Below are 25813 nucleotides of genomic sequence, written 5' to 3' on the forward strand. Positions count from 1 at the left end.
CTTCTCTGTAAAACAAGGATACTAGTTCCCACCTCGTAGGGGGTTCTGAGAATCAACTAAGTCTACATGTGTAACGGGTTTAAAAGGGCTTGGCATAGTTGGTGCTGTGCATGTGAGTGCCTGCCACCCAGGAGTCCCTTGGCAGTGTGGGACTCAGCAAACAGTCTTCCTCATCTGGGGATAATGTTATCTTAAGGGCCTAGCTGGAAAAGATGAGCAAAAAATGGCTGCAGTTATTATCAAAATGACATCTCTTAATTGGCCTGACCCTAACTACTAAATCCCAAACTTTTAAAACTTAAAATTGGGAAGGGGGTGAACACACAATACAGTGTACAGAAGATATGTTATAGAATTATGTAACTGAATCCTGTATAATTTTGTCACCCCAATAAATTTAATTAAATAAAAAATAGAATATCGATCCTTCTAAACCAGTGAAATCACGTAAGTCAGAGATGTTCTCAGGGAGGGGATCCAGGGAGTGCGAGACCCCCACGTGCTGCAGCACCACCCTGGGGAAAATTGGAGCGCGGCTGCTGCTGCTTTGGGTTACCAGGGAGTGACATCACACACACTATTGTTTTATGTCAAAGACTGAAGGAGTGAATAAGATAGAGACAAACTAAAAAAATCACATGAAGGATTCTCACAGAGCACTCAGTGAAGCATACTAGAAGGAAGAGTAAAACTAGACACCAAAGCTTTGCCTCTTAGACCCTGTTCTGCTGAACGAAAGGGGAAAATCAGTCCTTTTCTAGCTGCGGATTTCTGGCTTCCTTGCTGCACCACAGGTCTCTGGACAGCTGCACTATAGTACATGGCACTTTAAAAGCTGGAAACATGTAAGAAAGCATTACTAACGTCTTTGTCCTCTTGATGACACGAGGTTGAGCCTGGGTAAGGCAGAGGCAACTCAGCACAGTGATAAACACAGTGGGCTCTGGAGTCACACTATCTAGGTCAAATCCTGGCTCCATCACTCACCAGCTGACATTGGGCAAATTACTTAACCTTTCAGTGCCTCAATGTCCACAACTGTAAATGGGGACAGTAATAGCGCCTAATTCACAGTGTTATTGTGAAAATTAAATGACCCAATATATGTGAAGTGCCGGATACAAGGAAAGCACTCAACAATGGTGGTAGCTGTTATTGCATTGTCATCGTTACCATCTGATAAATGGTAGCAAATAGGTCTTTAAAAAATCTCAGCTTAAGGAACCACTGCACAATCTATCAATTCAGGCTAAGCTCCCGACATGCGCATTTCCTCGCTGTTCTTGAATTTAAACCATAATCAACTCTCAATTCACTAGGTTCTGTGGTAACTGTTTAAACACCAGTTTTAAGCCAGTTCCTCTGCCAGCCGCCCGCTGCTCACCGGCCGCCTACCTGGCAATGCTGGTACAGGCTAGTTAAATGTCAGCTCACTCATTTGGAAGGTAAGCCCAATAGATGATCATACGACAGTAAAAGCTGACAATCCTGGGAGGCACTCAACAAGTATATAAAAGACGTTTTTATGTTTTCTATACCACGTAAATCCTCTCTTAGCACAGCCAATAAAAAGGTGACTGAGATGGCAAATTGTTATTCTAAAATCTGGTTAAAACTGGTGAATATACTAATCCTTAATTATCACACATAAATATGCAGAAGCACAATTTATTTTTTGATGAAATAAAGCTGAGACGCAGCTCTGGAGGATTTTACTTAGAGTTTTTGAACTTGATCTCTCAAGTGACATCAACTAGAGATTTCATTCTTTTTTCTGTTTGGCAATGGTTATGCTTATTTTTCCAAGTCCTGGGTAGAAAGCAAAACTTCCTGGAAGCAAGCTAGACTACTGGGGAATTTCCTAAAATAGAGACCAAAGCTTTAGAGCAGGGTGGATAGCTGCCTGGTTGGAAGAACATTCTGAACCTAGGCAAGCTGAAAACATCTGGGTGGAAATGGCCTCCTCGGCCGGCCCTGCCCTCCAGCAAGAGGTGTCAGCAGGGCAGCCGCACAGCTGCCCAGGGAGGCTAGGTAACTAATGGCCTTTCCTTCCTCCTGCAGTCTGGGACTAAGTCACCAAACCCACAGCGGAAAAGCTCCACCACTCCTGACCCAGGGATCTCTTACCATGCCATCTGAGACCATCACACGTCTCAGCAGTAGTCACTTTAGAGCTGTCTGGGCGGGAAAGAGTGACACCACAGTCAGTAATAAACCCTGAGGGTTCTGAACTGTGAACACATGCACATGAGTCTGTGTCCACCTCTTTATGGGATTGGCTAATACAAGAAGAGAACGGGTCAGCTGGACCCACTGCGGCCCAGTTCTTCACCTCAATCTGCGGCTACACATGAAGTGTAGCTGCCTTGGGTCAGCTGTTAATAAAGGACAAGGAATACCATGTTCAATTCCAAAGTGTGAGCTGCTTATACTCCCCAGGAGCACCAAAGACTAATGCAAAATGGGGAAAATAGGCAACCTGGTATATCTATTTTTTTTTTTTTTTTTTTTGTGACAGAGATAGAGAGAGGGACAGATAGGGACAGACAGGAAGGGAGAGAGATGAGAAGCATCAATTCTTCATTGTGGTACCTTAGTTGTTCATTGATTGCTTTCTCATATGTGCCTTGACCAGGGGGCTACAGCAGACCGAGTGACCCCTTGCTCGAGCCAGCGACCTTGGGCTCAAGCTGGTGACGTTGGGGTTTCAAACCTGGGTCCTCCACGTCCCAGTCCAATGCTCTATCTACTGCACCACCACCTGGTCAGGCTGGTATATCTATTTTAAAAGTTAGCGATGTAACTATGATTATTCTGCTCAGATCCATTACAGAGGTTTTGATACTACCTATTTTTAAGTGGATGGCTGATGGCATACATGGTGAGAAGCTGGTTATATCCCAGGCTTTGGTCAGCATGGAGAATTCAGTACTTATCTGCAAAGATCAAAAACCTCGCTACTCAAAGTGTGACTCATGAACCAGTAGCATGGGCATCACCTGGGAGTTTGTTAGAAATGCCAAGCATCACGCCTGACCTGGACCCGCCTGAATCAGAATGAGTATTTTAACAAGCTCCCAGAAGCGGCATGCCCCATGAGCCTGAGAAGTTTGAGAAGCACCGCTGTAAAGAGCCCGCGTCAGTCCCGGCGCTAACTACGAGGCTTGTGTAAAGAGCCCTCACAAGTCCCCGCGCTAACCACGGGGCTCATGTAAAGACCCCGCATCAGTCCCTGCGCTAACCACGGGGCTCGTGTAAAGACCCCGCGTCAGTCCCCGCGCTAACCACAGGGCTCGTGTAAAGAGCCCTCACAAGTCCCCACGCTAACCACGGGGCTCATGTAAAGACCCCGCGTCAGTCCCCGCGCTAACTACGAGGCTTGTGTAAAGAGCCCTCACAAGTCCCCGCGCACACCCATGGGGCTCGTATAAAGACCCTGCGTCAGTCCCCACGCTAACCACGGGGCTCAGTGTAAAGGGCCCCCGTCAGTCTCCGCGCTAACCACGGGGCTCAGGGCTCGCTGGCTATGCTCCATTCATGTAAAAAATGTTTTTTGCAACAAAGTGTTCTATTATCAAAGATCCAAGGGAGCACAAAAGGACACTTTGTCCTTTATTTTCCCTCTAATAAGAAAAAAATTTATAATTCAGAGACCCTGAGAAAGACAAAATGACCTGAGTTCATGGTATCTAGACTTTCAGAAAAATTCTTGGGCTGGATTTTGGTTGTTTTAAACAAAGAGCAGCAAGGTCTGGAAGAGAAGAGAGCCCAGCTCTCCATTCCAAATTTCCCAGGAAACAGGGCACCTGCCTTTTGGAGGTTGATGGTGCTGACATGCAATTTCTTCATGGGCCCCGTTTCGACTGGTCCACTAGCCAGCGCGTCCCCTTGGCCGCTCCTCAGCATGCGGTGCTGGTAAATCAGAGGGTCCTCCTCTTCCTCGGCCAGGGTGTAGCCCTGCAAGCAGAGACTTACAGACAAACCTGCGACTCCACAAGTACTACCAGCTTAGAAACTTCCTCAAGCCTTGGGAGGTGCACACCTCCTGCAGAGCCAGGACTTAGGTAGGTCTGGTTCTGGTATGGACAAAATGAGCTGTTCCCCACTGTAGGCCAGTCTTTGTTGGCCACTCTGGGTCCCAGACAAGCACTGCAGAGGGCATGAGCATGCAGCTGACAGGGGAAGCAGCTGTGAGCCAGGAGAACGTGATGAGGAGCAGGGCAGCCCAGAGCTGCGGCCTGTGCTGTGCGTCCCAAGAGCCAAGAATGGTTTCTACATTCTTAAGTGGTTGAAAAAAAATTGAAAGAAGGTTAATATTTTGTAACACCTGAATATTAGAAAATCCTAGTTTAGTGTCCACAAATAAAGCACTGCTGGCGTGCAAAAAGGCTCATTGGTTGATGTGTGCATATGGCTGCTTTCGGGCTGCAGGGACAGAGCTGGGTGGTTGCAACAGAGACCACATGGCCTGCAGAGCTGAAAACGTTAACCGTTTTTATAGAAAAAGTTGGCCAATCCCTAGTTGAGCACTAAAAAGAGACATAATCCCATGGCTGAGGTTCAAGAACACCACTAGGAAAGATGGCGAGGGACTTAGAAACAAACGGAGTGCAGCTCACCTTGACAATCCTGCAGATGAGGATGTCGTAGCGCTGATGGTTAATGCGGTGTCGCACCAGAACCTTATTCACCATTGGAATGAAAATCTGGTACTGTCATTAACGGGAGAGGAAGGAGATCAGAAACCGTTACTTTGGAGGATGGATAGAAAAGGACATTCCTACTACATTATAGCTATTTCTTCTGGGCTTGGGAATCGCTCTGTGGTCTTCAGAAGAAGCCAAAGTACTTAGAATGGCTGCAATAGTGATGAGCAAATGGCATCAGGATCACTGGGGGACTCATGAAACCAGAGTGCTGGCTCCACAGCCAGAGTTTCTGGTTCAGTGGGTCTGGGCAGAGACCAAGAATCTGCATTTCTAACAGGTCCCTAGTTGTGGCAAGTAGGACACTGCTCATCGGGGCCACACTCGAGAATCGCTGGCCTATGATACCTGGTTTCCACACCGCAGCCCAGCCCTGCCTTATCTCTGCCCTTCCCCAGGCACCTTCCCCATTCCCTCCTGACACCACCCTGCTCTCTTGTTGCTCCTTGAACCTGTCACGCACGCTGCCATCTCCCAGCCTTGCATTTACTGTTCCTTCCGCTTGCGTCCAACCCTTTGGGACTGGGCCTTTATTTAGCTCTCTGCTCATATGGCAACTTATCGGTGGTCTCCCCTCTCAGGTACCCTCCCCTGCCTACCCTGAATAAACAGCATCTCTCCCACTCCCACTACCACGCTACAAGACAAACAGTGTTTATTAGCTTTGTTCCATTGGAACCATAAGCTCTGCGAAAACAAGGACATCATCCTGTTTACCACACTATCTCCAGGGCTGCACTCGACCCACACAAGTGGCTCAATAAATATTTGCTAAATAAATGAAGGGAAATAAAAGCACACCAACAGGTCCTAGTTTTCCAACAGAGGTCTGAGGCCTACAGACTAACAAATGGAGTTCACAAAGTCTTCCTCCCAAAGGGAGGCAGGTGGGCACGACTGTTCAGGCTGCCGTACCTTCTTCCCCAGTTGAAAGACGAGGGAAGACAATGTGTCCATGGCTGTGGGACGCAGTTCTGGGCTCTGGTCCAGTGTTCGGACGATCGGGTGGATGATCCGGGAGGCGTAGTCAGTGAAATCCAGGGACTCCGTCAGGCGGTCCACCGTCTCCAGAGCTGCCCTGCAACAGCCGCTAATTATAGTAACTGCCGACACACGGGCCCAGAGTAAAAGCCATGGCTGCGGGCTACCTTAACAACCAGCACCTAATGGGTAGGGGTGGCTTCTGAGCTCTTATGGGTGACATGGATCCAACATATATTCTAGTGAGATGGGGACAGTTAAGATTTCCATAAACTGGAATATTTCTGGACTAAAATAATGAGACTGAAAATAACAACAAAAAAGGTGGCTTGGGAACATTAAAAAGGGACATTTTCAACACATTAAAAGCTTGACGACTGTCCCAAAGGGCGGGTGCTTACTTTCGAGATGGCAGTGGGACTTCAGGGGCATCAAACAGCTTCACAATGGGGGGCAACAGCAGATGGAGATAGTCGTCCAGGTTGGCACCAAACAGCTGGATGGCAGCCAGCAACTGTGAACAGAGCAGAAGCACAGCAACGGGCGGTGGTCAGGGGCCACGTGCCCAAGCACATGCAGGGCAGTGCTGTGGACAACTCACACTTCCGTGCGCACTCCGAAAGCCTTTATTAAGTGGCCTTGAACTACATTCTTTTGGTAGCATTTTCTCCCCTCGTTTTATTCTGCTTATATATTTCTTTGCTTTCTCTGAGCTTATTTCAATTGGTAAGGAATCCTCAGCTAGATAGTAAACTGGTCTGGGATAAAACATTTGCCGAGAATACTCCATTAAAGGATACAAAACACATGGATAATGAAGGAGGACTGCAAACGGTAAGCTGTGGGCAGCAGCTCTCAGTATTCTCGGGAGGCAGTCTTGTCCCTCAGAACAGAGTGTTGTCACTTAGCTGCCCTTGACGGCTGCTGGACACCTCTGGATGCCCTGGCTACTCACCTTGATGGAGACGATGCGGCCTTGGCTGTTGTCATGCATGAAGACCCGTAGCATGTGTGGGATCAGCTGGGGCAGGTAGAGCTTAAATTCACCCCCAAGAGCCACCACAATTTGCTCAATGAGAAGAATGATCGTGCTCTGGATTGAGGTGTTCATGACCCAGAATTCCTATAAAGAGGGAAGAGACAGGAGCAAAACCAGGTTTCTCTCTGCTGAAATATGAACCAAGGAACAGAGATGGCCAAAAGGGGCAAAAACATAGTGAGCACAGTCTGTCTCAAGATGAACTCCTTCCCATCCTCCTTTGCCCAAGCCTCCCTGTATCCCATCACAGCGACAGTGACAAGTTCAGCTACCTTTCTCCGAATGCACAGGGCTACTTTGCTTCTTTGTGCTTTGCTCATGCTGCTCTTTGCCTCGACGCCCACCTCCTGCTGAGCTGAGCCCTCTCTTTCTAAACCGGGCTCAAGCCTCACTTCTGCGAGGGCTTTCCTGTTCTCCTTCCAGCATCCACGTTAGGGCCCTTGGCCCTCTTCTTTTCTAGAACCTGTAATATCTCATTTCCTTTGCAACCCTTCCTCTACTAGACTGTAGGGAGTTAAGGGCAAGAACCCCTTCGATCCATCTGTCTCCCCAGAATCTAGCAGAGCACCTGGCATATTCCAGCCACCCAAACGCACCTTTACAGAATGAGAAAATGACTAAGTCTACGTCATTTGGCACTTGCAAGTTGTTGGAGACCAAAAAGTACACAGGGTATTTTGAAGTCTGAATATCTAGGGGACAGAGGTGTTGGGCCCAAAGCCCCACCTCACCTGCCTAATTAAGTTAATAACAAAAGACTGTGCTTCTCTGCTGGTTCTGCCCACCCATGTTCCCTGGAAAGACTGGAAGCTAGATTCTTCTTAGTGTAACTGTTAGATTGACTAGTATGGTGGGGGTTATCTTTGAGTTGCCTTGGAAACTTAATTGAATTGCTAATGGCCTACTTTACTGAGGAACAAAGACAGATGTTTTCTGGGGGCAGCCATGTTCTTGCGCCTCAAACAGTAGTGACTGCTGACAGCCATGGCATCCTCCCGAACCCATCCTGTATATATACATCTTTAAGTTTCTATCTTTCATTCAATTTCGTACCATTTCCCGCTTGAGACTCTGGAATAGACTTGTGGCACTGGATGCAGCAGCAAGTCATCTGGGGGACTCTTTCCTTTGGGTATCTCTCCCAGGGAGTCCATTCTTAACAAGGTTTCCTGCCCTCTCTGAATTTAGACTTCGCCAGTTATTATCTGACAACTGTCCCGTATCATTTTCAGGCCTGGATAATGCCGCAGAAGGAGCACTTCTCTGTACTCGTACAACTACATTCTACATAACTTATGAAAATAAAAACTTGGCCACTTGGCCATAGGTCCTGCATCAGCACTGCAAGGCAACTTGCAGTGCTGGTCTCTGACTCCGGGAAAAGCTGTCATTTCAAGTCAACCAAACAAACAAACAAAAAAAGACAGTTTCTCCTGCCTTCTTTCTCCTGCCTACCTGTAGGGTAGCAGACTTGCTGAGAATAGAAACTCTAATGATGGCAACACATATCTATTAACACTCTTGGGTCCCTAAATAATTTAGAGTAGAAATCAATGAAAACAAAGGGTAACTCCTCAGGAGAAAGGCTTTATAGAAGCATAAGGTAATTTTATTTAAAAAAATTTTTTTAAACATAATAGTAGTTCAGAGAGTAAAAACCATACTAAAAGATGCTGGTAAAACGTTCTTTCTCTCTGCTTAGAGAGAGAAGTCACTCCAAAAAAGCTATTTCTCCTAGATAAGAATGCTTTGTCAAAGAAACACCACAGACATTCTGGTCTCCACAGTTTTCTGATGTTCCCTTACTTGGACTCCACTCCGCCCTCTTCAGAGAAAGCTGGCCTCCCTCCCCACTGAATTCCTCTCCACTCCTCACAGGGCTGCTCTGCCTCAGAAGCCAGGCCGCCTGCCCAGGGATGTGGGCTGGACCGCTGTTCACAAAGACTGTTCTCCTCCAGGGCTCAGGGGAGCTCATTAAAACGCCCAGGATCAACAGCCAAATGAGGAGCCCTGTTGCATGTTCTCCGTCTTGGCAGAAATGAAAGCTGTACTCTGCAGGTGTGAGGCTCCCCGCCTCCAATGCTGATGTCTTGGTCATTAGTCTTTTTGGGAATAAGTCACAGATTACTTCAGCCTCAAACCCTAAGTATAGTGCTTGTCCCTTGTCCCACCCCCTGGTATATCCTGCTGGCTCTTTAGCATTCTGCCTAGCTCCTCCTGTTCAGAGCCTCTGGCAGCAGGCCTGAACGAGCAGCTTTAATTATTCATGCATGGAGTTTTGTGGTTCTGAGACCCAGTTTCGGGGAAGTTCCACTTTTGAAGCCAGCCACTTTGATTTTAGTCCTGCTGCCTCTTCCAAGCTAACTACAAAGGTCTGGTGTAGAAGGACAGAAGTCACTGGAAAAATTGTCTTCTAAATCTTTGAGGACACAGCCATCTCAGCAAAGCAACCTTCCCAACAGAGTCATCTAAATTATACAGACCAGAAGGGAGCAGGTCTCCCTCCCCCCCCAAACAAAAACTGCTTGTCAATGAGGAGTCCTCTGCACCTGCTTAACGTGTGCTATGAAACGTGGGACACGAGCCTTTCCTCACACATCGCTGCTCTCAGACACGACATTTAGTCTTCTGACGGTGGCAACAGAAGAAGGGTGAAGTGTCACTTCTTTCTCAGTGCCTGCCAGAAGCCACTGTATTCAACAGTTCCAGGAAAGCCCAAATCCCCAGTGCTCTCCAGGCCACGGCTTTATGGGCAGTTAGAAAGAGGGTTTTCGTGGGAATAGCAAAGAACTATTGTGCTATTCAAGTGAAATTGCTTTGTTGTGCATGAGGCAAAGGGCTCAAGAACCTATCTCTGGCAGAACAACTACGTCAGGACTCCTCCTGTCCCCAGACCTGCTCTCTCATACCTGGGAGCCTCAGCAACTGCCCGCCACCCTCTTTCACGACCAGTGGGACGCCTTCCTCCACTGTGCAATAGGGTTGTAAAGAGTTCCACTGCGACCCGTGAAAAAATGTCTATGTTATCCAAACCTGCTTCTGAATAGTCCCTGACCCAAACACTGATGAACAGACCCAAGCATTTGTTTCTACTCACTCTCATGAGGGTGACTATTTCATCCATGTAGGGTCTGATGTGGCTCTTCACAAAGGACACCAACATCCCCAGCTGCTGGAACAGAAACTGAAACGAAGGAGAGGTCAGAAAGCTGGCACTAGGAAGGACGCAGAACTCCGAGGTTCACCCTAAGTCCGCGCGAATGAATAAAGACCACGGTGGAATCAGTTTCCACCTGGCAGGGGCTCTGGGGCCGGGCTATTTGGGAGCCATTCTGGTATGTTAGCTCTGTGAACTGCATTTCTCCTCCCTGCACCCGACCTCTTCAGTGGAAAAATGGAGATAACAGTATCTGTCTCATAGGCTTGTTGCAAGGGTTCAATGGGATAATACCTGGAAAGCACTAGAACAGGGACATGAACACTGCTAAGTGCTCAACCAACGTCAGCTATCATTCTGAGTCACTAAATTTAAAAATGAACATAAAACTTCAATCAACTGTAAATGTACATTTTGTTTATTCAGTTCTAATTTGCTACCGCTTACTTCCTATATCAAAGACAACAATTATGGGCACTTTAGTTCATTGAGAGTAATAACCTCAATTAATTAGGTCTTAATTAATTAGTTAACTGTCTCTAAGAAATTATGACCCCAAACAGCAAGCAGATTGGGAAAGGAGTGGGATAAGGAGTCTATTTAGGTTGCTCCTGGTACCTGCAGGAAAAGATGCCATCCACCAAACAGCTGGGAGTACGGAGGGCCTCGGGGAAAGACGCCCCAAGGACTTTCCAGGCTAAAGAGGTCTTCAGGGTGCAGTTTTTATATTGTTATGATATTCACATGTCAATAGTAAGTAGCAAATCACATTCTAAATGGCCCTCTATGCCTTTGCTGTCCTCCATTAACAAGTATAATTTAGAGATGAACATAAACATATTCACTTCTTTTTTTCCAAACTATAAGAAAAAGTTTATTTAGAAAGTCACAGAGATAGAAGTGAGCAGCAAAAGACACTAGCTCAGGAAACAAGTTACAGAGGCAAAAGAAGGGCCCTTGGAGCTCAGGGGAGAGAGAGAGGCGGGGAAAGCACGCCTGGGGGCGGGGTGGGGGCGGGGCGGGGGCAGGCGTCCTCCAGAGAGCTGCCGCTTGCTAGTATTTCCACTCTTACGCACCTGAAACCTGCTTAAAATAGTAACAAACTTACAGAACTCATTACCTGAAGTGGTGACATGGACAGCCCATACAGCACTGTGCTCAAAGCAAGTGTGGACTAATTCTCTAATGACAGGGACGCCATTGGAGTCTAAGGTGGTTAGAACCTGGTCACCGCATGACACAGGTTCGACTGGTAAAGCCATTCCTACCTATGCCCTGGACCCGTCCTCGCAGAATCCCTGCTGACAGTTTTTGTGAAACGGTCCCTATGACAGTACACTACAGGGATCAATGAGACTCTAAGTCTCAGGTTCTTCAGGTGCTTTTTTGTTATGCAAAACCTGCAAGAAGGTACATCTACCCAGGAGGATCAACAGGGCAGTGGGGATGGCGGGGAGGTCAGGGAAAGCCATGAGACAGAAAGGATCAAGTCTCCTGATCCTCCTGTAACTTCCTACGAGGTGTCAATGGGAAAGGCTCTCTGGCGGCTGATAGAAGGGGGCCACAGGCAACACGCAAGTGCCTCATTCACAGGTAAGGAGCCCAGGTAGGCGACCACCTCCTTCTTCTCCCTTAGTTTCTTTCACAAGTTTTTTTCTCTTTATCCCTCTGAACACTAGTATTCTTTTTTTTCCTGAACATTAGTGTTTTAAAAGAACATAGTTTTGTTCCTGATGGATTAGATCTCCTCCCACATCCCCCTACAATGAAGAGCCTAAAAGTAATTCATAAAAGATAAAAAACATTGTTATTGGATTGGGATGGAAACTTTTCACATAAAACTGGACCTTCAAAGGCTACTTAATAAGAGCAATGGTGAATCCCTGCCTGTAGGTGCTCCCAATTGGTCCAATGGCAAAAGGAGACAAAGGAATGTGTCAGCCTTGCTGTGAGGTCCAGGTAGAAAAATGTCTTCCCCACAAGTTTGTCAATTCAGGCCACTCTCATATGGGCTTAGGGCGTTAACTATCTCTGTGGCCTGAGAAACTCTAAGCCAAGAAATTAAAGTTCTCCTGGACCACCTGCAGAAGAAAGTGTAAAACCCAGAGCAGACTTCCTAATATTGTTCCAAGGAAAGCCCAGCCAAATATAATACATGATCCAACATTATAATACACACAGGGTGGACCAATGCACACGTGACTCAGTAGAAATAATAAACACCAGAATTAGGTCTATCAAGGATTTTCTATACATTAGAACTACTGGATAAAACATACACTTGTTTAAATGCTTAAAGAAATAAGTGAAAATAAAAGTGGTAAGAAACAGGATACCACAAACAGATTATAGGCATATTTGAAAAAACCTAGGATAACTTTAGAAATAACTATATATATATAGTTATCCCTGGCTGGCTGGCTCAGTGGATAAGAGCATCAGCCTGGCGTGCAGATATCCCAGGTTCAATCCCTAGTCAGGGCACACGTTGAGAAGCGGCCATCTGCTTCTCTTCCCCTCCCACATCTCTCTCTCTCTCTTTCCCTCCCACAGCCAGTGGCTCGACTGGTTCAAGTGTCAGCCCCAGGCACTGAGGATAGCTTGGCTGATTCAAGCATCGGCCCCTGACTGGGGTTGCCAGTTGGATTCCAGTAAGGGTACATGTGGGAGTCTGCCTCTCTATCTCCCCTCCTCACTTAAAAAAATAATAATAAAGATACCAAAAAATAAGTTAAAAATCCTATAAGTTTAACAAATCAATATATCCACTTCTTTCAATGGTGAAAGAAATAATCACAACAAAAGTTAGAAAATACTTATTTCTGAACAAGAGTAAAAATATATTTTTAGTCAGCAATGAAAAGAGAATGAACTACTGATTCATATTACAAAATGGAGAAACCTCAAAAGTATTACTCTAAGTGAAAGAAACTAGACATGCAAAAAAAACACATATGATTCTAATTCTATGAAATGCCCAAAAAAGGCAAATCTATAGAGACAGAAAGTGGGTAAAAGGTTGGGGTAGGAATGGAAATTGACTGCAGATGAGCAGGAGGTTTCTTTCTGGGGTGATGGAAATTTTCTAAAATTTGATTGTAGTGATAGCTGCACAATTCTGTGAATACACTACAAATCAATGAATTTACATATAAGAAAGGTGAATTTTATGGTGTGTAAATTTCATTTCACTAAACTTTTAAATGCAGCTAAGTAACTCTTGGGAATTAAATTTATAGCCTTTATAGACTATATTAGACCAAAAGAAAGACTGACAACTAATGAGCTAATATTCAAATGTAAAAAAATTTTTTTATAAAGCACAAAAAAATAGGAGGAAAGTAAAAATTCAAAGAGAATGTCAACAAAGGCGAAAGTTGGCTCTTTGAAATAGAAAAATACTTTAATAAATCTCTAGCAGGAAATTAAAATATAAAGGAATAGTATTAATAAATTCATGCCAATAGATTTTTATTGTTTAGATAAAATAAATGATGAAGTAAAAATAAACTGTACTTCTATAACCCAGGCACAAAGTTAGAAAATATACTCTAAAAAGATACTACCCTCCTCTAAACGTACATCAAATTAAATATATTCACAGAAGGAAAAATTCAAGTGTCTTTTAAAACACAGTGCTCTAACGATTGACCATTGTGGAATATGTTCTAACAAAGCAGGCACTAAAGCCACCTTGTGTCGGTAGTGGTATAGCTACAGTAACCACACAACCACTAGGCATGTTCTGTGGCTTAGAAAAAAGAAAAGCAAAAGAGAGAAAGAGGGAAAGAAAGGGGAAAATTCCTCTATATAGAAAAATGCCAGCTATTAAAAGTAGAAAGAATGATAGAACTAGAAAGTCCAACCAGTGTGGTAAGTGACAAAGGCAAGAATCATCAACAGATGCTAAATTCATTGGGTAACAGGTAGCTAGGGAATAGGATAGTCACATAATCTTAAAGAATCACCCCACACATTACAATGACTAAGGAAAAATGGTATTTGTACAGTGGGAAGATCTGACAGATACCAACTAATCATGTGCTCAAACTCAGGGCCAACAATAATTGGACAAACTGACATTAGATCCAGTAAGAAGCATGCAACATCATCTGTAGTATTCTTACTAAAAATGTTTGACTTAAATCTAATAACAAAGAAGCAGCCTGAAATCCACACTGTTGGACATCCCACCAGCCAACTGTTCATGCTATGTGAACTCTAGATTATTGGGAGTGACAACGCTGTCCTTCCCTGCAGGCATTTGTCCCCCTGATGAAACCTGCCCGCTCAGGTTCAAAAGGGAAGGGAGAGGCGAGGCCTCAGGCCCAGCAGCCAGCAGAGGGTAGTATGAGCAGAGGCCCAGATGGACCTCCCCACAGGAGCAGCTAACAGCAGGAAGGAGCAAGGGTGGAGGCTTTACTTACTTCCCGGATGGCTCCATCACAGACCCGAATGACATTCAGGAAGGTGGGCATGACCTGGGGCAGGAACTGCACGCACTTGAGCCCCAGAGACTTGAAGATGAAGGTTATGGCCTGCACCACCATGGTGTGATGGTGAGACAGAGACTGGTCTCGGAAGATCCGCATCAGGGCCACCATGGACACGGCGGGGTAGAACTCGTCCAATGGAAGGTTCCCCATGTTGACCAGCATTTCACTGGTGCTGTAGTCAGCTAAGACGGAACAACAGTGAGAATCCTGAGCTGTAGGTAACAGGACTCTGACTTCAGGCAGAGCACAGTTTGGTTAACAACAAATAAAAAAACCTCCAAACCACCATTAGCATGCAGGTCTTTCTCCCGCTATGTTCCAACAATGCTGGAAATACAGGCTATATTAGGAACCAATGAGCAGGCTCTCAGCATCAAGGACTAAACAGTTTTTGGCTTTCCTATTACTTAAACCACTAAGCCTGAAACAGTACATGATGGATTTTCTTTAAATTGCTATGTTTAACTCAGCTTCTTACCATTACAATTCACAACTTGGTAGCTGAAACCATCTATAAAAATAATTATTCTCCCAAACAAAAGTAAAGGGAATTAAATTAGGCCAACATCTGTTCAGCAGCTGCTTGGTCCCTGCAGGCAACTGAGACAAGTGAGTGGCAAAGCTACCTGACCTGAACATAAAGGGTCTCAAGGGCTGGGCGGGGCGGTCAACAGTGCGGAGAGCAGGGTCAGACTGGGTGACTGCACCACCGAGCAGGAGGACATTTGGAGGGGCGTGGCTCGGGCTCTGCTTGACAATCACGTGACAGGCCCTCTGCTCCTGACAATCATGTCACAGGTGCACTTTTCTATACACAGAAGAACAAGTCAGAAGCAATGTGATCCCATCCACAGAATTTAGGAACAAATTATTTTATTATGGGAAAATAACATTTTACTAAAATAGTCGGGAGAGCCACTGTTGAACTTTCACACTTTTGGAAAGAAGCCTGCCCTGACGGACAATGGGTTATGTTTAGAAAATTCTCCTGCATGCCCACATCCTACCCAGTCTCTCAGGCAATATGTCCAAAGGCAAAGGGGACCCAAGGCCAGACCAATGCTGGGTAAAGGAGCCCAGAATCTGACTGCTCCTATTGTTTACAGGCCCCTGAGCCCTGCCTCAGAGTTCTCCGTCAGTTCAACAGGAAGAGTAGATTCTACCCCTTCCTCCTTGAGTGCTGCGGGAATAGAAAACACCAGAAAAGCACTAACAAAGAATGAGCGGTGAACAGAAGTGACGGGGTAATAATTCGTATCTCTCTCATCAGTCCCAAAAAGTGAGGCCGGCCTTAGCCTGCTGAGCCTTGACAAAGAACCTGGATAGACGTGAGGACTCGGGACACACTGGAAGCAGCCTCCCTGCTACCATTCAAGAGGAAACTTCGGACTTTGCACTCAGTTGCAAAGTGAGCCGATATGCTATAATTTCCTAGTTATCCAGCCCAAGACTCTTCCTACACACGGCTGGTGAAGGCTCTGTGCGGTAGACACTTGGCAAGTCTCTCATGGGTCCCCTTAACTTACAGGAATCCTGGCTTGACTTGGACTCTGACAGACTGACGGCAGAAGCATCCCGGGACTGGTCAATCATGCCGATGTTCACTTTGTGCTTGTAGGGGTCCAAGGCCCCCAGCAACCCTAACACCCGAATGGCCTGGTGGGGAAGGGGAAGGAAAAGGAAACATTCATCACATATGAAGACAGCAGCTTTCTGGGATGTCCTCATGTTCCATAATACCCAGTTCATACCCATGACCAACTACATGAACGAAATGGAGAGTGACAGGAAGTCTAATAAATACTGTTAGGGCATGTCAGTGCCACAAACCCTGTGTCTTCTCTCGATCATCCCTGCAAAATCTTTAAAGACCCGGGGTGCCACGTTCCCCACCTCTCTCCGTGTGCCCTGGTTCTGCTCCGTCTTCAGGAAGTTCAGCAGCACCTCCAGCAAAGTGGGGTACTTTCTGTAGGGCTCCACCACATAGCCAGTGCTGGCCACCAACTGCCCCAGGGTCCACAGGGCCACCTAGAGAGACAAAATACCACATCGTGAGTTGAGCCAGTAAGAGAGAAAAGTTTGTACTCTTGGTTGTAATGAGGTGTTAGAGGTTATTACCACAAAAGAATTTCCGGTACAGACACTAAGCATGAACAGAAATCCTGAGAGTTGGGACATAAAAACAAGGCTATAAACCACTACAACAATCACTGAATCAAAAAATAAAGAACAGTCCCACCTTTCTCAAAAGAAATACAGAATCTTCCATATCCTGACCAATTAACAGGAGAAATCTAACTCAAAAGGAAATTAAAACTGCCCTTAATTTTAGCCTAGTCACCTAATGACCTTAATGAGTAATATGAAGTCAGAGCCAGGGGAGGGTGTGGGCTGTAGCTCTGCCGGCCTCTGCAGCCCAAGGCCAACGCTTTCTCTCTCCCTTTAGGGGCCGGGGCCCTGACAGATGACCTGTATTTTCTTTTGTCTAGAGGAAATGGCACTGGTCATGACACTTACTGAAAGTGACTCCTGGTCAGGATGACAGCTAATTCTGGTTCCAAGTCTTTCTTCATTTTACCCATTCAGCAAATATTCTGCAGTACCTACTATGTACAAGGCACTGGCTAAGGACATGGAGGTGACTGAGACAGACCAGGCCCCTGGCCTCCTGGAGTCTCTCCTGCTCGGGCAGGAGGCAGTGGTACTCACCTGCCTTTTGGCCAGCAGAGAGGAGTCCTGGAGCATGTCCATGATGATAATAAAAAGCTCATCAACCCATTTCCTCATTTCTAGGCCACTAACCTACAAAATAAAAAAGAGGGTGGTAGGGCAGATTAGAAATTATTGCATTAAGAAGTATTTTGCCATCCTCAGAGGTTAAATAGTATTCTTTCCATCCTATGAAAAAAGCTGTTGCCTCCTCACCTGAGCCAACTCTCCAATCGTAGCTAAGACATTATTAATCACACCTGGGTTTGGATCCGGGTCTGGGTCTTTCAGTTTCAAAATTAAGGCCTATGAAAAGAAGGTATGAGGAAACAGATGCAGGTTAGAGTCTATGAGAAACCTTTCTTCTACAAAAGCAAAATTTACCCAAGAGACCAAGTAATTTATCAGTCATCGATAAATTACTTCTAGCTTTTATGAATCCAAGAATACTCTGAAATGTGGATTCTCAAACTTTTCTCCATATTGCACACAAGTCTGACACATGACAGAGCTGGGAACTGCCATGATTTAAAAACATTTCCCATGCCTCCTCTAAATATATCGGCGTCATCATTTGCCCAGATTCGTTCATATAAGGTATAAAATACCTCACAACTCTACCACATTCAAATTTGAAGCTTATTTCAGATTTTAAAGCTCAGTTTTTCTTCATATGGGGGGAGTTGTTTTATGCTGCAAGCCATCTCTTTCCAAGCACACGTCTAATGATGTACTTGAAGCATATCTTCTCTCTTATAAGGAGAGCCCTTTGCTGCAACTGGTGAGATTCTTGGTATTCTTTAACTGAGGTGCTTGATGTGGCCTTTGTCCTTGGAACCAAAGAAACCGTTCGCTTTGCTCAGCATACCAGTGAGCACTGAAACACTACCACCGCCCCGAACCAGCTGATATAAGACGACCCCGAGCAAGTGCCAGTCTCTGCCTGCTGTGAGGTACCTTGAGAATAGGCTCCATGTAGGGGCGGATGAGCCGGGGCGCATTGGAGACCAGGTGGCCCAGCATGCGGGCGCTCTGCTCTTTGATCCTTCCGACCCCACTGTGCTCCAGCTCGGTCAGAATCTGCAGGAGGAAGGGCTCAGTATGGCAGAGGAAATTCTAGAGAGGACCTGTATGTCAAAGTGAGAGCGTGGACAGGAACCAGAAGGGGCCAGAACTCCACTGCAGATCAGGTGGCTGTCTGATGCTCTATAAGCAAAGGACTTATCTGCAGTTCATTCAGAGTCTTGCGTACAGCAGAGACTGGGAGAAAACATATTTGAAACCAGCCCCTTCTCCCTGTCACAGCTCCCCAAGGTCCTTCAGTCCTTTCTGAAGCATAGCTTTTAATAGCACCACAGTCACAGACTGAGAAAGCCAACAGGGGCAGCTGTGTGCCGCATTCTGCAGAAACCAGGAATGAAAGAAGGGCCCTCTGCCGGAAAAATCTTTGTCCCAATAGCAAATCACTAAAAGCGCCTATAAATAATGACAATGGAAGCCAAGAACAGTCAGAACAGCTGTGATGTTGAAAGAATTACTGATACTCAATGCAGGTTTCAGGTACACATAAGTAAACCCAAACAGGTGGGGGTCATATCAATAGCACCCCCTGGACCTTAATGAACAGAGATAAACATGTTTGTTCTGACATCCTACAACACTAGCAAAATTCCACATTATCCTCCTGGTGAGACAGACATTAAGAACATATTACAAACTTCTGAAGGGTTGAAGTTGCCAGAGGAAACCTCTGATCAGTGAAAAAAGTGAGAAACAAAGCTTACTTTAACTCTACTACCCAGAGGAGGAGCCTATAGTTTAATATTATATTTTGTCTTAGGCCACTGACTTAAGAACCCTGACTTTCTGGATCCCCTTAGCGGGCTGTTGTTCCCGTCACAGCAGACAGCAGTGAGAGACGAGGGAGAACAGACCCTAACAGCACGGAGAGATGGAGGGCGGGGAGGAGCTGGGTACCAGAGCGGAGGGCAGGCTCTCTGGGGCAGCACAGGGCCAAATCAGGGTACCCCAAATTCACTTCCAGAGCCAGACAGTGCCGTTACTGCACCCTAATGACAATACCCAACACCCACCTCGATGATCAAGACAGCAAGAAAAGGCCAAAGGACACTTAGGTAATGTCCTTTATCGAGGCATGAAACTGTACCATTCAGCTTGGGAAAATTCTCATCAAAGTTTAAAAACAAGAAAAATTATTTTAAGCTTTGGAGTTTCAGAGGCTCAGTTCAGTCCACAGTATGTTCATTCACTCAGTGGTGCCCCCAGTTCTCCAGTGTAAGCCAAGTGAGCCAGCCTGGTGGCTCACGGAAAGTTCAGAGGACACGGCCGCCTGGCTTGTTCCTGACTTTATGCTCCTGGCACCCGGCACGCCCAGAAAGTAGGAGGTGCTCAGAAGATCTGTTAACAGAATTAACACACTGACATTCTCTCTAGGACTAGGAGGTGTTTCTGCATCAAGCTTACTTAGCGTGATTTGAACTGGCAGGCTCAACACTGATTTCTTTTCCTTCCCCAGACATCAGGTATTTTAAAGACAAAACAATAGGCATTCCTAACACAGGCCAGCAGTTAAAGAGATAAACAAACTAGTAGGCTCAAAATAGAAGCACCGCATGATGAGGATAGAGTAGCAGTGGATAGAGTGTCGGACTGGGATGCGGAGGACCCAGGTTCGAGACCCCGAGGTCGCCAGCTTGAGCGCGGGCTCATCTGGTTTGAGCAAAGCTCACCAGCTTGGACCCAAGGTCGCTGGCTCGAGCAAGGGGTTACTCAGTCTGCTGAAGGCCCACGGTCAGGGCACATATGAGAAAGCAATCAATGAACAACTAAGGTGTCGCAACGAAAAACTGATGATTGATGCTTCTCATCTCTTTCCGTTCCTGTCTGTCCCTGTCTGTCCCTCTCTCTGACTCTCTCTCTGTTTCTGTAAAAAAAAACAAACAAAAAAAAGTCACTATAAGTACAATCTTCTAACTTGTTGAGTGATGATATAATTTATAGTTACTTTAATTATGGCAGATGGTGAATAAGTGACATTTTTCTAGGGTAAAAATTACATACATATATTAATGACTTCCTATATTTAAGTTCATATGAAAAGTGTTTAATTCCTAAGAAACCATGGGGGAGAGTCAGAAAGCAACGGGTGAGGGGACAGAGTAGGAGTGGGGGGGGGGGGGCAGGAAACAACGGCGAGCCACACCGAGACCCAGAAAAGGTGATGGAAATAACCTGAGGCAGGAAGGACTAGACCACGTGTCACTCACAAGGAGTCCAGAGGACTTACTTGGGTAGGTAAAGACAGGTTTCAGCAGGAACTGAAAATCCTAATGGCTCGACCAGCAATGTCAATCTGAACATACCCTAGTCCAAGCAGCTTAGTTACATTACTGAAGAAGAAAAACCCGGGACCACAGAGCAGGGGCAGTAACTATGAGAAACAATGCTGGAATGTGTACTTGGCTCTGTGCTCGACCTGGCATCAGCAAAAAAAGCAGGAGCCTGGAAGGTTAGAGGCACTGGGAAGACCACCCACAGTGAAAAGCAAGGAGAAGAACAAAGAGCTGCACAAGAAGTTAGAGCAGCACTGAGAGGCACCCTGGGGTCACACTGATAAGAGGCTTATGAGGTGACAAACACTAGAATCTCAATGACAAAGCTGGGTAAACATGTGGACTCTCAGAGCCAAATGGGGCCTTTACCAGGTGTCTCAATCTTTCTTCCCCTCCCTCATCTTCCACCCTTCCCCATACAGCTGTCCTCAGGAAGGTCCGCCCCAGGTGTGACTGCCGCATCCTGACCTGGATGAGCATCTTGCGCAGGAAAGGCATGACGAAGGCTGGGTTCATGCTGCTGAGTCGGCCCACGGTGCAGATGGCCAGCTCCCGGATCTCAAACACCTGGTCATTCAGGGCCACAAACAGGGCCTGCAAATTCTCGGCCTGGGCCAGGTGTGCGTCAAAGCGCTCGTCCAGGGATGCCAGGACGCAGTAGCGAATGTCCGGGTCTGCAAGAACAGTTGAGCGTTTGCACAGTGCTTCAGGGCTCTCCTGCCAGCCCTGTCCCTCCACTGCATCGGCCCAGTGAGAGGGTTCCCGACACCTTTCTCTCATTTACCGTCGGTCTGTGTTCTGCTCGCAGGAACAGATACTACAGAATCAAAGACACATTATTTTACAAACAATAGGCTGAAACAGCCGAGTCTAACACCTTGGCAGAGAGGGAGCTGAACGTCAACTTGTTGAGGCTGAAGGTATCTAGAGGCCATGCAGTGAACCTGCCCCAAACCTGACACATCCCTAGATGGCTTCCGTCTAATGAACTTTACCGGGATCGGTTATCCCAACCACGAGCAGCTTGCTGAGCACGTCCGCCACCACCTGCACCGCAGTCTGGCTAACCACGTGAGCATGGCCGCTGATGAGGTGGACAGAGGGCGTGAGCAGGCGGGAGCAGGTGCGGGCGGCTTCCATGCGGATCTCCTTGTGCTCACTGTTCAGGAAATGGTCCGCACAGTGGCGCACAAACTGGGTCAGAGAGTGTCCTGGGTACAAAGCAGAGAGAAAACAGAGCCGTCACTGCTGCTTCAGAAAGTAGGCCTGCAACTTGCTAACTGCCTTTTCCATTTTATGGCTACTAACTCCATTTTCAACAAGATACTGATCACCAAGATACTGACCCAGAACTCTTCCTAACACATGAGCTTCCAGTCATTAGAAAGGCAAGAGGAAGGCGGAAGAGCTGGGAGACAGAAAGGCACCTCGCCCGTCCCAATCCTCCCTTTATTCTCTTCAAAGAATAAACAATTTTGTTTCAGTCTGATCCAAGTCCTAGAGAATAGAACCCCCCCCCCTTTTTTTGTGACAGAGACAGAGTCAGAGAGAGGGACAGATAGGGACAGACAGACAGGAAGGGAGATGAGAAGCATCAGTTCTTCATTGCGACACCTTAGTTGTTCATTGATTGCTTTCCCATATGTGCCTTGATGGGGGGGGGGACTACAGCAGAGTGAGTGACCCCTTGCTTAAGCCGGCGACCTTGGGTCCAAGCTGGTGAGCCTTGCTCAAACCAGATGAGCCCGTGCTCAAGGTGGCGACCTCGGGGTCTCAAACCTGGGTCTCCCGTGTCCCAGTCCGATGCTCTATCTATTGCACCACCGCCTGGTCAGGCTAGAACAATTCTTGATCAAATTTATCTTGTCTATTTTAGTTCCGGATTTAAATAACTGAGAGTCTGATGTAGGCTGGGTTTAAATATAGCTACTTTCTATTTATCACAAATAAATTGTCCTGGATGTCAACCAACCTAAGTGAAGGAACTGCAACAGGGAAAACACAGACGGCCGCCTGTATCCAGACGGCGTGTTCGGGCTTTCCGTGCTTGATGGTTTCCCTCTAGACTTGACTAACACCACCTACAGGATCTTAAATTTCACAAAAGTATTGATTTTTCTCTTCTGAACTAGATCTCTCTAGGGAATTAACGGGGGTTTATTTTGCAGTTTGGAATTCCAAACTGAACTACATAGTACAGCACTCTTAGAAATCACACAGCCATGGGAATACAAACAGCCAAAAGCCCCTGCTCACACATGTTAAAGCATTAAATACCATCTCAGCCACACAGAGGTGGGAAAACTGAAGGGCTCCATCTCTGACTTTAGTTCCTTGGACTAAAGCATTAGTTCCTTTGATTAATGCATAGTTTTCCTGAACACCATCTACCCTAAAACTCAATAAGGGACAAAGAAAGAAGCAGTAGGAATTAGCAACATTCTGAAAGAATCTAGGAAGGGTGAGCTGCTGCAGAGCCAGCTACCCTGTCTCCAGGGCCCTTAGCAAGATCCGGGAACTCGAAGCACCCTCATTCCTTTCTCGAGGTTCTCAGCATCACTCACTGTCTTTGCAAGAGTCACTGCAATTTCTTACCTTCGAATTCAAAGCTGCCAAGAGTTCGGAGGGCAAGAGTAATGCTGCCCACATCACTGGCCTCAGGGAGTGTTGTGAGGCCAGGTGAGGCCAGCTGATGGGCCAGGCCCTTGGGCATGCCTGGGTGCCGGAGGGGCTTGTGCATAAGGACCAAGGACAGCATCTTCAGTAGCCCATCCTGGATGTCCTTCTTCAGCTGTGGAATCTGACGGCTCAGGTCGTAGAGCACAGCTGTGAGGGCGGGGCTGAGTGAGGGGAGGACACCAGTCATACATAGGGCTGAGTACATGACATTCAGCCTGTCCCCAAGAAGACACAATCCTCCTTATCCAGCAAGGGGATCAGGCCCGATCACTGCTTGGTCTTTAAAGTAGAAAGGATACTATAAAACAGAATAATGTCTTCCACTCTCTTGGCCTCACCAAGATTTCAAAACAATGAGCTTCCGGTTTTCACCATGGGAGAACCTGCTTAATATAACTTAGTCAATGTAGAAGACCAAGTCTCAGCAAACAACTGAGAGGCAGATTGAGACCATCATCCTTACTTTATAGATGAAGAGAACTAAAGTGTGGAGAGCTTCAGCAACTTTCCCAGTAAACATATAAACAATAGCTGCAAACATTAATAGAATACTTGTTATATGCAAGGCTAAGAGTGTTATATGCAAAAAGTGGCTATTTCATGAATTCTTTCACTTAATCCCCACAACCACCCTCGACAATAGGAATTATATTGTACCCACTTTTCAGGCAAGAACACCGAGGCTCAGAGAAGTAAAGTAACTTAGTCAAGATCACACAGCTAGCCAGTAATGAAACCAGGATTCGAAACAAGCCTATGTTTAGTGAGAGCTACCCCATCTCTCCAATTTAATATCCAAACTACCATGCCTCGCCCTTTCAACCCAGTCCCAACACTATGGCTCACGCCGCATACGACCGGGCCCGGAAGCTGAGCTTTCCGACACCCACCTCAGTCCCACTGCCAGCATAGGCTCCAGCAGCTCCTTGATATCCTGCTGGATGCCTGGTCCCATTGCTCGAGCCAGCATGCTGATGCAGGTGAACACTGTGGCATCCACCTGCATTGCCTTCTGTCTCCTGCAGAGAACCAAAGAGGGGCTAGTTTAGATATAACAACATTCTGTGATGCCCTACCTCAAAATTGCCTTGGGACAAGGAGGGCTGGTTGCCCAGGTAGGGCCACCACCTGTGCATGTGCAGGTTATCTACGACACAATTCTAGGGGGCCCATCACACCAATCACTGTAGATCTGTATATAGCAGTTAAAACAACAATCCAGCAGATGGCAGTAAAGTGTCTTGAGGAAGGGGCCCCTTTCTCCAAGTCACACAAAAGGCACTATATGAGCAGTGCTGCAATGGCCAAAGTACCTATTTAGGAAGCAAACTGAACAATGTGTACATTAGGGACCAGAGTGCAGGGCACAGCCACCATATGGAAAGAAATTCTCCCTATGACGAGAATGCTGGGCTTCAGAATGGGTAAGGCTTATTAATTCACCAGAAAAATTCTTGCTACTAAAACAGGAAAATATAAAGAAATAATTCAAGCCTGACCAGGCTGTGGCGCAGTGGATAGAGTGTCAGACTGGGATGCAGAGGACCCAGGTTCGAGACCCCAAGGTCACCAGTTTGAGCGCCGGCTCATCTGGTTTGAGCAAAAAGCCCACCAGCTTGAACTCAAGGTCGCTGGCTCCAGCAAAGGGTTACTAGGTCTGCTGAAGGCCTGCAGTCAAGGCACATATGAGAAAGCAATCAATGAACAACTAAGGTGTTACAACGCGCAATGAAAAAAAACTAATGATTGATGCTTCTCATCTCTCTCCGTTCCTGCCTATCTATCCCTCTTTCTGACTTTCTCTATCTCTGTAAAAAAAAAAAAAAAGAAATAATTCAAATGAACACTGACCCCCCAGACCTAGAGAAGACACCCTGCCTCTCCATCTTGCAGGTGCTTACGGTTGTTTTCATGCTTTATTCATTGAGAAGTTTCAAGAGGTGAAAAAATGAATCCAACTTCAGTGATAAGCAAAAAGTTGACCATTAGGTCCCCTAAGTTCCAGTCCAAGAGTCCTCTCTTTAGGTCTTACATCAAATTCAGACCTTTGAAAGCCAGAGAAGAGAATAAAAGTAGGTGCTTCCCAGTATATAATAATATTAAAAACATTGCTGGCATCTAATAGGCTCACAGGGTATTCAACCAACCCAAACTATTTACACCAATGTCATTTCATTTGGAAAAGCTTGGAGCTCAACTGAAGAAAGGCTGTCTTTTATATGATTTGCTATAATAACATGGAGGCTAATGAGGCAGAGAATGCGCTTAAGCTCCATGGACATGGATGGAGCATCCTTCCTCTCCAACCAAATGGGGCAGGAGACGACACCATAAGAGATGCTTACTTATGGGCGAAGTCCTTTGGGGGCAGGGCCGCTCGGATGATGTCCAGCACACGAGGCAAGTAGACCTTAAACTCAGATCTCACAGCCACGGAAAGCAACCCAAGAGCTTGGAAGGCTGCTGTGCGTTCCTTCTCCTTCTTGACACAGCTGAGGACATGGTTCATGGTATCCTGGAGGTACTGGGTATCTGAGCACACAAAAGACAAAGTGGATGGCTCAGGGTCAAGGCTGGTCTAGAGATCTAAGGCCAGAGTTTCTATAGAACGCTTATGATTTAAGAAGAAACTAAAAAAATCTGTTGGAAAGATGTTAAGGGGAATTTAGAGGATGTACAAATGAAAGATTTAT

At 46.3% G+C, this 25813-nt stretch overlaps 1 protein-coding gene across 1 annotated transcript in view; it reads right to left on the minus strand.

The window, feature by feature from the left end:
* Positions 1-25813, minus strand: part of MTOR (mechanistic target of rapamycin kinase) — a 118314-nt gene that overhangs the window by 78936 nt on the left and 13565 nt on the right. Inside the window, exons 9-25 of the mRNA XM_066375064.1 lie at positions 25466-25652; positions 24011-24139; positions 23037-23281; positions 21437-21652; positions 20910-21115; positions 18046-18168; positions 17305-17394; positions 17089-17181; positions 16273-16407; positions 15906-16035; positions 14311-14561; positions 9824-9910; positions 6643-6810; positions 6089-6201; positions 5622-5784; positions 4620-4712; positions 3811-3957 (exon numbers count right to left, since the gene is read on the minus strand). Of these exons, the coding sequence (XP_066231161.1) occupies positions 3811-3957; positions 4620-4712; positions 5622-5784; positions 6089-6201; positions 6643-6810; positions 9824-9910; positions 14311-14561; positions 15906-16035; positions 16273-16407; positions 17089-17181; positions 17305-17394; positions 18046-18168; positions 20910-21115; positions 21437-21652; positions 23037-23281; positions 24011-24139; positions 25466-25652 (2576 nt within the window). The remainder of the gene's footprint in view (positions 1-3810; positions 3958-4619; positions 4713-5621; positions 5785-6088; positions 6202-6642; positions 6811-9823; positions 9911-14310; positions 14562-15905; positions 16036-16272; positions 16408-17088; positions 17182-17304; positions 17395-18045; positions 18169-20909; positions 21116-21436; positions 21653-23036; positions 23282-24010; positions 24140-25465; positions 25653-25813) is intronic.

The sequence above is a fragment of the Saccopteryx leptura genome, chromosome 3, assembly GCF_036850995.1.
Source record: "Saccopteryx leptura isolate mSacLep1 chromosome 3, mSacLep1_pri_phased_curated, whole genome shotgun sequence".
Classification (NCBI taxonomy): Eukaryota; Metazoa; Chordata; class Mammalia; order Chiroptera; family Emballonuridae; genus Saccopteryx; species Saccopteryx leptura.